The sequence below is a fragment of the Lampris incognitus genome, chromosome 3, assembly GCF_029633865.1.
Source record: "Lampris incognitus isolate fLamInc1 chromosome 3, fLamInc1.hap2, whole genome shotgun sequence".
Lineage (NCBI taxonomy): Eukaryota > Metazoa > Chordata > Actinopteri > Lampriformes > Lampridae > Lampris > Lampris incognitus.
The window spans coordinates 15,512,615-15,525,092 of record NC_079213.1 but is presented as its reverse complement, the minus strand read 5'-3'; the positions used below and the strand labels follow the sequence as shown (position 1 = coordinate 15,525,092).

Below are 12,478 nucleotides of genomic sequence, written 5' to 3'. Positions count from 1 at the left end.
GTGCAATTTGCATCGCCAATTTGCAAGCACTGCCAAATGCAGCTGTACCTGCATGTGGAGGTATGACAGGTACTCCAAAACCCAAAATAAGGGTTCACTTAAAACAGACCGCTGGCTGTTGTGGCTTACGCCTTATAAAAACGTGCTGGCGTGTAAACCTTAAAATAAAGAACATTCATCACCATCTGCAGCAAGCACACAGCAGCTGTGACACATTAATGACTCAGAAGTTAATGACGTTAGCTTTAGCTTTGTTTGCTTGATTAGTTAGCGGTTGCCTTCACACAGGCATTCATCACCAGCATCCTCGTCGCCACACACAGACAGCAGCCGATGTGGGAGATAATGAAGGCAGGCCTATACTGTATACTGTATACTGTACTGTAGGCTGCCTTCACAACGCCATACTGGGCTTCAGCACGCAGAAATAGGAAACGGCAGGGTGTTTGAGAGAGAGAGAGACAGAGAGAGAGAGAGAGAGAGAACGAGGATGAGGCATGGAAAGAGAGAAAGAGCAGAACAAGAGAGCAGGACAAAGAAATGGGGCAAAAGCGAGCCATGTGTGGCTTGAGTTGGACCTGGGTTGAGTTAGAGTTGTGTTGAGATTAGTGGCAATGACAAGGCGTACATCAGCTTGGCACATCATCGCTCTAGCACACACACACACACACACACACACACACACACAGTTTCAATTATTTTGGTTGGAGTTATTACACGGTCACACATTCTGTCTAATGAAAAATAAATGCACACTGCCACAGCAAACCAAATACAGAAAATCAGTATCTATCTATCTATCTATCTATCTATCTATCTATCTATCTATCTATCTATCTATCTATCTATCTATCTATCTATCTATCTATCTATCTATCTATCTATCTATCTATCTATCTATCTATCTATCTATCTATCTATCTATCTATCTATCTATCTATCTATCTATCTATCTATCTATCTATCTATCTATCTATCTCTGTCTGTCTGTCTGTCTGTCTGTCTGTCTGTCTGTCTGTCTGTCTGTCTGTCTGTCTGTCTATCTATCTATCTATCTATCTATCTATCTATCTATCTATCTATCTATCTATCTATCTATCTATCTATCTATCTATCTATCTATCTATCTATCTATCTATCTATCTATCTATCTATCTATCTATCTATCTATCTATCTATCTATCTATCTATCTATCTATCTATCTATCTTGATCCTGTAAGTCACACTCTTACAAACGAGTGAAGATGAATATTCTCTTCTACCTCGGACACTCTCATCATGCACACAGCAACACACATGAAGTCAGATGGGCATGCCCATCTTCCAGATGGGAGCGATGGCCTTCTCTCCCATGATCACTGCCTCAAGGTATTTTCTCTCTCCAGAGCGTACTAAAACCCACAGAGCACAAAAAGAACTGCACTGTAATTTCGTAGATTTTAAAGTTTTTTACATTTTAATGTTTTGGTTTTTTTTTTTTGCTTTTAATTTATCTTGTTTTGTCACTCTGGCTCACTCTGTTGCTGTCTTTCTTGTCTGTCTCTGTCTTTCTGTTGCTGCTTGTCTCTCACTGCCTCTGTAGTTTCTCTCTCTCTCTCTCTCTCTCTCTCTCTCTCTCTCTCTCTCTCTCTCTCTCTCTCTCTCTCTCTGCATCAGCTCTCTGTGATTAGAAACAAGCCACAGGGGATGGACTCTCTCAAGTATACACACAAACACACTCACACTCACACACACACACACACACACACACACACACACACACACACACACACACACACACACACACAATCTCAAGGTGCTTTGGTCAATACACACATATGGAGGCCCACTGAATACATGCATGAGCACATGTGGACACACCCTGGGTGCCCATATGAACAACATATACACACACACACACACACACACACACACACACACACACACACACACACACACACACACACTGCAACTGAATCACAGTATGAGGCCCACATTTACACAAGCAATGAAACTTCACACAAGCACACATGTGCACTCACACATGCACAGGCACATACTGGCCCATACAGGCTGAACATGTGCCCAACCCTAACTCTGCCTGTCTAACAGGCACACCAATGATAGTTAATTGGAATGTAGTTGAATTATTCAGCATATATAATTAGTAGCTCTACATAATGGATGATGGTTAGCTCATTCAGTCAGCTCTTTGTCTTGGAACGAGTAGATCACGTACTGTGCAATGAGATGAGACCACATAACAGGAGCATAAAGCAAAATTTAGCATAAGCATTGGATGCAATTAACCCAATTGGTAATTACAGAGGCCCATGAAATATTCTCTGGAACACAGCAGGTACAACAGATGCCATTAAGTATTAGCCATGTCTGAGAATTGAATACATAGAGCACTGAATAAGACAGACTAGACCAGACTAGAATGGACAAGACTAGAATAGAATAGAGTAGAATAGAATAGAGGAAAAAGCCACAGTTACTGGCATTACCTCAGCGCCCCCCCCCCCAAAAAAAAAAAAAACGAGAGACAGGAATGACCTAGAAGAGGAATTGCCACCAGCCACTGTATGCTGAGAATAGAAGAGAAATTTGTTATAGTCCAGGGAAATCTGCCACAGGTCAGGTTAAAACAGACTGTAATTATTGTCCAGAGCCACTGAAATGGGAAGCACACTACAATAAAACATCACTGCAGCATGGCAATGCTGTAATAGAATAGAATAGAATAGGAGTTAATGTTTTTTCTAACATCATTTCGAAGAACCATTGTTACAAATATGCTGCACATGGATCGATTTTACTTAGTTTGCCTTGTATGATCCATCGACCTGTCACACATACACACACACACACACGTGCGCACACACGAACACACTATATGTGCAAGGAAGCTCACATGTACACCAGCATATTCCAACAATATTTGCAAGCAACCACAAACATACGCTTCTGAAACCCACTGAAAAATACACGCGCACATAAACACATGCACACATGCCCCTGAAACACACGAACACACACTCTCGCAGCAACTGCTATTCTATCTCTTTCCATTTTCCCCTCCTTGTTGGCGCTCATCTTCCTTCACAGACACATGCTCACACGATTATTCACACACAAGCACACACACACACACACACACACACACACACACACACAGATTGTCCAGAAAGTAGACTGATGGTAGCCGTAAGCGACTGGGTTGGCATTATGGTCTGGGTTAGCCTTCGCTGGTTCACACACACACACTTCAGCTCCAAAAAGACTGGAGCATAATGGCCTTTTGTCTCTTTGACTCACTTACAGAGTAGGCATGTAGGCACGTGTGTGTGTGTGTGTGTGTTTGTCTTTATACGAGCCCATTCGTCACTCGATAACACCTATTATCACAGCAGTGCTGGAAACAATACGAGCGCACCGGCTCTGTCATTCATCGTTAAAGCTCATTTAATAACACAGGCTCTTGGTGCCACTGGCTCACAGGGGCCCTAATAAGGAAGTTAATGGGGCATTATGAAAAACAGCAACAGGGGAAATGTCTCTGTCACCTGTTGTGCAGACAGGAGGCCATAATGTGTTTTTCTTCTTCGGATGTTTCTGACGATGTACCGCTTATGTAACTTTCTGCTGTTATGTCCTCCGACGCTTAATGAATATTCTATTACAGGCTCTTATTGGTTTTGCAAGAAAAACAACATCTGATTTGCAGTAAGTGCTGATTTTGGTTGCACACTTGCAATTTGAGATTGTAAATGTGAATAATTCATCAGTGGCGCTGCTCACTCATAAAGATGCAAAAAAAAGAAAAAAAACATCCCAACATAACAGTTTTTAAAGTTATTGAGCCTACTTTGTTGGCAATTTCCAGCAGAATGGGTGACAGATTTAAACAAGTATAGTTATCTTGGAGTGATTTCCATTTTAAAGCATCCTATCCAACCCGAGGCCAGCAAATGTGTCTACCTGAGAGCTGGTTAAATTAAAATGACACTGACCCAGCTGGCATTTGAGTGAAATACCAAATTAGCATTGTTAATCATTCAGGAATCAGGACTCAGCAACACTTTGTCAGTTCATTTCATGTACTTGCATACCTAAAATGAAATGAAATATCATTTCCCTCCAGCCCACAGCAGTGCAACACAAAGACAAAAACACATATCCAAAAACTACAAGAAATACAAGAACACATATATCCAAACTAACACATATATCCAAATGAAACAAAAAAAATCCCTGTCCAAGAGAACGAACGCCAGCCAGGATGACTGTCAGAACTGCTGGTCTGCATGGGCTAGCAGTTAGCTTAGCCTGCCCCACTTCCACATCCTGTCAGACCGCCCTTGGTGTTTCCTTTTCGGGCGCAGCTCCGGGCAGGGCCGTGGTCTTTGGGCCCATTGGATGCAGCAGACCAGGCTCCCTCAGTCGATCCAACGCCAGCTCTCCCAGCCAGACATCTTCGACACCACTCCCCGCACTCCACACGATGACACCAAAAACACAGTCAACGCTAGGCGAGGCCGACTCCAGACCACCCTTGATGTTATCAGAACTGCCAGTCTGCATGGGCTAGCAGTTAGCTTAGCCTGCCCTGCTTCTGCGTCCTGTCAGACCGCCCTTGGTGTTTCCTCGTCGAAGAGGTATTCTGAAGAAGTCGTGCCTTGTTTCTCTCTCACAGTCACTTGTGACTGTCTCTCCCTCACTGAGGTGTACTTTACTATTGTCCCCTCGCTCTCATTCTTAGGTACAATAACTATCTCCCAATCTTGTTCCCTTTCCCTGTCATTCCCATTGGCTCTTGCTCATTCTCATTGTCTTTCTGATTGGCATAGACACTCCCATGCATGTGCAGAATGCACACACATGCATGCACACAAACACACACATACAGAGCCCGTACCCATAAGGCCCCAACTTTCTAACTCTCTCTCAAGTACAAAGCTGTTCTTGTTGGTCCCGCCCCGTCTCCTCGGCCCGACAGTCCCACCCCTCTGGTCAAAGCCTCATTTCCTGGTCCTCCCCGACAGCCTCTGCACTCAGCCCAGCCTTGTAGATCAAGCCATGAAATATTTACCTTGTGCTCGCACCTTTCTGTGTGCATTGTACGAGTGTGTACGTGTGCTCTATGAGTGTGTGTGTGTGTGTGTGTGAGACTCATAGAGCCACCAGGTTGGGTGTAAGTGGAGGGAGAGAAAGGGGGGATTTGTGCTGTGGAGCTCGACAGGTACCCCTCTTGTAATAGTCATTTCCTCATAAATTTAGAGGAGAAGCCATGTGGCTCGTTCAATTTTTAAAAAGCGACCCGAACTCCCCATTCACGTGTCCACTGTGCTGCATGGGCTCTTCTAATGGATTTGCTAAAGTACAATTTTTGTAGCAAAGAGGGTTTAAGACCCATTATTAAGAGAGCAGACCAATGAATAACGTGTCCAGAGTGACTGCCTTGGAAAAGCCCCAAGGTAAGAGAATGAGACGTCCTTTCAATTCAGCGTCAAAAATACCTCAGGTCACAGATTTATATATCTACATTGCATCGCATCGCATTGTTTCAGAGATTGCTATTGTAAAATCAACTCAAATCCTAATCAAAGCTGCAGTTACAAGGCTGTGCCATGTCCTGCTTGTTTGATGGGACCTTTGGGGCTCATCCCCGCCGCAGCCACCACAGCTAATGTTTTAAATACTGGAACCTGTTGTCCGTCTCTCTCCCCTCCTGACTGACCCCTTCTGTTCCCACTGGTCGCCCACGTTAAGCTAGGGTAGACCTCAAACTGTGTCAGGGTGTGTGTGTGTGTGTGTGTGTGTGTGTGTGTTTGTGTCCCGCTATCTGTCCAGGATGTATGTGTTTAGAGACATGCTTCGCCGGGGCCATCTGGGAAGCTTGCTGCTGTAATTAAGTCTGAGTCTGAGACAGGGAGGAGGGATGGAAGGAGTAGAGAAAAGCAGGGGGTGAGAACGGGGGAAGGAGGAAAAGAAGGAGAGAATAAGGAGGGATGGAGGCAAGCTAGTGATAAAAGCTGAAGGTGTAGAGAGAGAGAGAGAGTCAGATATGGAGAAGAGGGAAGAGAGGGAAGGAGATAGAAGGAGGAGTTGGTAAGCAGGAAAGAAAGAAGGGATAAACAGGGAGGATAGCATGACAGGAGTGGAAAGGAGAGGCAGAAAGAAGGCAAGGATGGAGACAGTAAGATTGAGAAGGAGGAAGGATAGGAGTGGAGAGAAGGAAGAGAGGAGACGGATGAAAGAGTGAAAGCAGAGAGCAGGAGCATGGAAAATGTAAGAGCAGGTAGGAAGAGAGAATGGGGAGGGAAGGAGACAGGTAGAAAATGGAAGACGGAGGTGGAGAGGAGGCAGTGAGAGGAGCTAAGTCCTGGAAAGGTAATAAATGGAGAGGAGGGAGATGGATGGAAGGAGGAAAAGGAGAGGAGAGGAAAGAGGATTAATGGTGAATGGAATGATAGTGAGAGTGAGAGTGGTAGAGAGAGAGAGAGAGAGAGAGAGAGAGAGAGAGAGAGAGAGAGAGAGAGAGAGAGAGAGAGAGAGAGAGAGAGATCAAGGTCAAGCAGAGAGAGAGAGAAAGGGGGGAAATGAGAGGAGATGGAGGGATGACGGCAGAGGGAGGAGGAGCAGCTGTGGGGAAAACAGGTAAAGGATGAAAGCCAGAGGGGAGAGTGATGGGGAGTGGAGTGGTGCAGGAAGAATATAGAGGGGGTATGGGAGCTCCTCACGTTGCCAAATGACTCCTAATCCGACAGATGCTTTGGCTAGCTGTGGAGAGAACATTTGTGCACTTTTCGCTAATTTGCAAACTCTTTTGAGACACTAATTACATTGTAAATCTGGAGCTGAATGCCAGTCAAAGGTGTTGGACCAAGTCTTCACCTCACACTCTGCAGAACTGGTGGACCGTGTAGATAGTGTGTTACCCCTTTAACACGGGCCTTCTTTTCTAAACCCCACGGCCAAAAATGGAGTACCCAAACTAAAATGGCTCTTGAACACACGTGAACATGTATGTAATGTATATTCATGGTCTCTTTAGAAAGGTAGCCCTCTGTAGTCTGTCCCTGAAGTGCCTCGTTTAACTTAGGTATCACCGAAATTGAGCTGCAGAAGCAAAAAAACCACAATGCACAGTGAATCTTACCCTTGCCTAAAACAGAAATCATTTGAGCGAAAATAACCTATAACTCAGCGGAGCTATCTCACCAAAGACATCTTCAAGTTTATTATATAGCAAATATGAGCATTTTGCATTGTTTTTACTACAGATATGCAAATGCAGATTTCCAAAATGCCCACTTAGGTATTCTCCAAATGGCCCCTTTGTGCCAAATGATATCACGGGCCTTTCGGAGTGTGCGAGACGGCATATTTTTGTACCTTTCATCTAGACGGCCCCTAGTGCATGTGAGACAGTTAATAATAAAAAAGTATGACATCCTCCTTCTCTCGCTTTTTGTCTCTCTTTTCATCTCCGCCGGCGGTAGCTTGGAGGGGATTATGCGTTTGGTTGCGGGTGTCCGCAGGTGTCCGTGTGTGTATGTGTGTGTGTGTGTGTGTGTGTATCTGTCTGTGGCTAATCTTACAATCTACTGGACCTATCAGCCTAGATTCTTTCTTTTTTTTATTTTCCCCCCTTTTTCTCCCCAGTTGTACTTGGCAAACTACCACCACTCTTCCGAGCCATCCCAGTCGCTGCTCCACCCCCTCTGCTGATCCGGGGAGGGCTGCAGACTACCACATGCCTCCTCCCATACATGTGGAGTCGCCAGCCGCTTCTTTTCACCTGACAGTGAGGAGTTTCAGCAGGGTGACGTAGCGCATGGGAGGATCATGCTATTCCCCCCCAGTTCCCCCCCGAACAGGCTAGAGGAGGCGCTAGTGCAGCGACCAGGACATATACCCACATCCAGCTTCCCACCGGCAGACACCAAGCCGGAGGTAACACGGGGATTCAAACCGGCAATCCCCATGTTGGTAGGCATCAGAAGAGACCGCTACGCTACCCGGACGCCCTAGCCTAATTTTTTTTTGTGCACAGTTATGACTGCATGATGAAGAACCTCTGATGGTTGCCGTGACTCAAAACCTTTGAAAAATGTTTGATCTCGCTACCACCGCTCCCTCTCCTCATAGCTCGCTCCAGCAACGCTGCTTTCTGTCGCTGCCCGACCTGAGTCAACCGTGTGCATGCCCGACTCACATCTACAGCTGATTCGGATCGGGCAGTGACCACCCGATCTACTACAAAGCCTCTATTCAATGGACAGAAATTGCAAAAAAAATGATACATTCTCATGGACTGAGTTGCACAGTCCCCTAACCCGGGTTGTAGAGTTCGCAAAACAAGCCCAATCAATGGAGCAAGTCCACAGACACTATTATGTTTGTTTTTGTTTTTGTTTTTTTTTACCCATTCTTTTCTAATGGCCTGCATCCACATCACATGATGGTCAAGTTTCTCTCTGCAAAAACAAAAATGGCTGACATTTCTTTTATGCTCGGTGGAAAATGCAATATTTTAAGATAGTTTTGGCATTAAAGTGCATTTTGATAACATTTCTTGCGATTATATTTGATTTTATACTTTCTTTTTTTTTTTTACTTGAACAACCCCTCCACATACAGTTTATTCATTTACCGCTATATGATCTTATATTTTCTTATATTCTTACATTTTAACCTCTGCACTACTTGATGTTTATGCCATTTTTACTTTGCATGACTTTTTTTTGTTTTGTTGCGTGAGCATTGTTGAAGGGAGCCCGAGAAATAAGAATTTCTTTGTCAACCTCTGCCTTACTGTAATTGTTGTGCATATGACAAATACATAACGAACTATTGTGGAAATCTCCTGCACTACTACACCATGTTAAATTCCTAGATATTAATACATTTGGCAAATAAGAGATGCCGTCGTAAGTGGATGCAGTTGAAGCCCTGCTGCTGTCACAGAAAATGCTAATTGATATAAATTGTGTGAAGTCTTTATTTCAAAATAAGCTGATGCATCGGTGTTTACTATTTCCGCACTGCTTAAGATTTCGTAGCCTTAGGTAGGCCTACTAACACAGCTTCACCTGATAACATTAACAGTGCTTTCACCTATCTCTTCTGAAGTCTCACTTCCCTTAGTCAAAACTTTTCCCCTTGTCATGAAGGACGGTCTTAATTTCAGGCTGTTTCCTGTTTGAAGATGCTATGAAATTAAAGTGTAATTTTGTTTTATGAATGAAAGTCAATCAGCAGAGCAGCCATTCACCTTCATTCATTTTATGTCATGGAAACTGTGACGCACATTTGAAGTCTTTTTAATAAGGGCTTTAAAATTATGATAGCCTTATCTCTGTCATTTCATGTCAGACCTGGTAGCTTGGGAGGCTGCACATCCACAGACTGACAGGCAAAATGTGTTCATTAGCTAGATTTCAGCTTGAGCGCTGCATATGAACAACTTTTTTTTTAGGCTTTTTCCCCCTTTTTTCTTCCCCATTTTACTTTGCCAATTACCTTATTTTACGAGCCGTCCCGGTTGCTGCTGCACCCCATCTTCCAATCCAGGGAGGGCTGCAGACTACCACATGCCTCCTCCGATACATGTGGAGTCACAAGCCACTTCTTCTCACCTGATGGTGAGGAGTTTCACCAGGGGGACATAGTGCATGGGAGGATCACGCTATTCCCCCCTCCCCCCTGAACAGGCGCCCCAACCGACCAGAGGAAGTACTAATACAGCGACCAGGACACATAGGGCGGCACGGTGGTCCAGTGGTTAGCACTGTCGCCTCACAGCAAGAAGGTCCTGGGTTTGAACCTCGGGGTTGTCCAACCTTGAGAGTCATCCCAGGCCCTTTCTGTGTGGAGTTTGCATGTTCTCCCCGTGTCTGCAGTGGGTTTTCTCCGGGTGCTCCGGTTTGCCCCACCATCAAAAAGACATGCATGTTAGGGTTAATACTCCTGTCTGTGCTCCTGACCGAGGCAATGGAAAAAAAGAACTGGAGTTGGTCCCTGGGGTGCTGCACGGCGGCTGCCCACTGCTCCTAGCTACACAGCTAGGATGGGTTAAATGCAGAGGAAGAATCGCCCCACAAGGATTAATAAAGTAGTAAAATGAAATTAAAAAATTAAAAATGAATAGTAAAATAACATACCTACATCCGGCTTCCCACCCGCAGACATGGCCAATTGTGTCTGTAGGGATGCCCAACCAAGCCGGAGGTAACAAAGGGATTCGAACAGGCGATCCCCGTGTTGGTAGGCAACGGAATAGACCACTACACTACCCGGATGCCCTATTAACAACTTTTTTTTTAAGCATATTTCCCGTTCAATCGACTTGGACGCTGTGCAGATGTCTTATAATGGCAGGAAAAACTGGTTTTTCTGTCCGTGTGAGTATTTCCCTTCTCCTGGTAGGTGAAAAAAAGGGTTTATCACCAAGTTGGAACACCGGAGAAGTAGAGATATGTATGTCTGGCGGAGGTCTCGCTTTCGTGTGCGCACACACACACACACACACACACACACACACACACACACACACACACACACACACACACACACACACACACACACACACACACACACAGGCTCAGGGTCAGCTGAAACCCACATTGTTAACAGCAGCTTACATCCTTCCCATTGTGGGCACTTTGTAATTACATCAGTTTCCCGTTCACCCGGAGGCGAATACCACTACAGTGTACCCTGCAAGAGTGGTGGCTAGATGGACTGCGGCCGGTAAAAGACACAGGGTCAAGGTGTGGGAAGGACTGCATTCACCTGTGTGTAGAATGCAAATGAGTTTAAATGTTATTGGGCTTGCACAGGGAATATATTTATGATGGTCCTCATTTGCTGCAGCTAAGTCCACATTTTCTGTGTAAGGGTAGCATTGTGTTGTCGACTTGTCACAGTGTGATACAGTACGAAACTTTCCTTTTGCTTCTTCTTTTGCTCTCTCACTTGGTGTTTCTGTGAACCCAGGTCTACTATGTTATCTAATTACTTTGTTAAGTGTAAACAGCATTAACACCCCCCTCATTTCTTTTTTCCTCTGGCTCTCTCTCTCTACCGCTTTTTTAGCATATTTTGCCATCTCAATTCCCTTTCAAGGTCTTTATTGGCATGCTAAGATCTTTAGATAGGATTTTGCCAGTACAAAAAATGCATAACCCATGACTAATTTATCTCCATGCTCCCATTAATCAGGGTATTATTGAAACCCCTGCATGTCACCGAGACAAATCTGGTGATTAAAGTGATTATGTTTCTAATAAATGACAGCATAAGAACATCTCTTTCTGATCTATTCCACAGGTGGCCTCGCTGGGCGTAACCACGTTCACCCTGTGCGCTCTGTGCATCGACCGGTTTCGCGCGGCCACCAACGTCCAGATGTACTATGAGATGATTGAGAACTGCACCTCCACCACTGCCAAGCTGGCTGTCATCTGGATCGGTGCTCTCCTGTTGGCCCTCCCGGAGCTCCTCATCCGCCAGCTGGTGGCCGAGGACACGGGAATCCCAGACGAGCCTCCGGTGGAGCGCTGCATCATCAGGATATCGACCTCGCTGCCCGACATGCTCTATGTGCTGGGCCTGACGTACGAGGGCGCACGGCTCTGGTGGTGTTTCGGCTGCTACTTCTGCCTCCCGACCCTCTTCACCATCGGCTGCTCACTGGTGACGGCGCGCAAGATCCGGCACGCCGAGCAGGCCAGCGTGCGAAGCAACAAGAAGCAGATACGCCTGGAGAGCCAAATGAACTGCACGGTGGTGGCGCTGGCCATCGTCTACGGTGCCTGCGTGGTGCCCGAGAACATCTGCAACATCGTGTCGGCGTACATGGCGGCCGGCGTCCCCGAGCACACCATGTCCGTGCTCCATCTTCTCTCTCAGCTGCTGCTCTTCTGCCGGGCCGCGGTGACGCCGGCGCTGCTGCTGCTCCTGTGCCGTCCGCTCGGCAGGGCCTTCTTGGACTGCTGCTGCTGCTGCTGCTGCTGCAACCACACACCCTCCTCGGCCACGGCGAGCGATGACAACGAACATGAATGCACCACCGAGTTGGAGCTGTCGCCATTCAGCACCATCCGCAGGGAGCTGAGCAACTACACCCCTGCGGGCTCCAACTGCTAAAGTGACGTTCCCCATCAGGGACGAGGGTTTTATTAGCCCACTAGTAGCCCCTTGGCCCATCTTTTCCAGACTGGGCTGGTGGGGATCTCTCCCTTAACAACCAAGAACTTAAAACGGAAGGGCAAATTTACAGTGTGTAGGTTTGGTAGTGAAACAATAAAAATCTACTGGTGCCACAAAATCCTTACGTCCCACTACCGATCAGAATATTGTACAGTTGCAGCAAACACATCATACTTGTTTTAACAAGCAAGCAGACAAAAAAAGGTAAAAAAAATCAAACTTAATTTACGTTCAGATCCTTGGGTGCTTTTAAAACACTGTTTGCACTGAAGGAGG

At 45.7% G+C, this 12,478-nt stretch overlaps 1 protein-coding gene across 1 annotated transcript in view; it reads left to right on the top strand.

Annotated features, from left to right (window-relative positions):
* Positions 1 to 12,139, top strand: part of gpr37b (G protein-coupled receptor 37b) — a 16,598-nt gene extending 4,459 nt beyond the window's left edge. Inside the window, exon 2 of the mRNA XM_056277905.1 lies at positions 11,321 to 12,139. Coding sequence (XP_056133880.1) covers positions 11,321 to 12,139 — 819 coding nt within the window. The remainder of the gene's footprint in view (positions 1 to 11,320) is intronic.
* Positions 12,140 to 12,478: the final 339 nt, after the last annotated feature.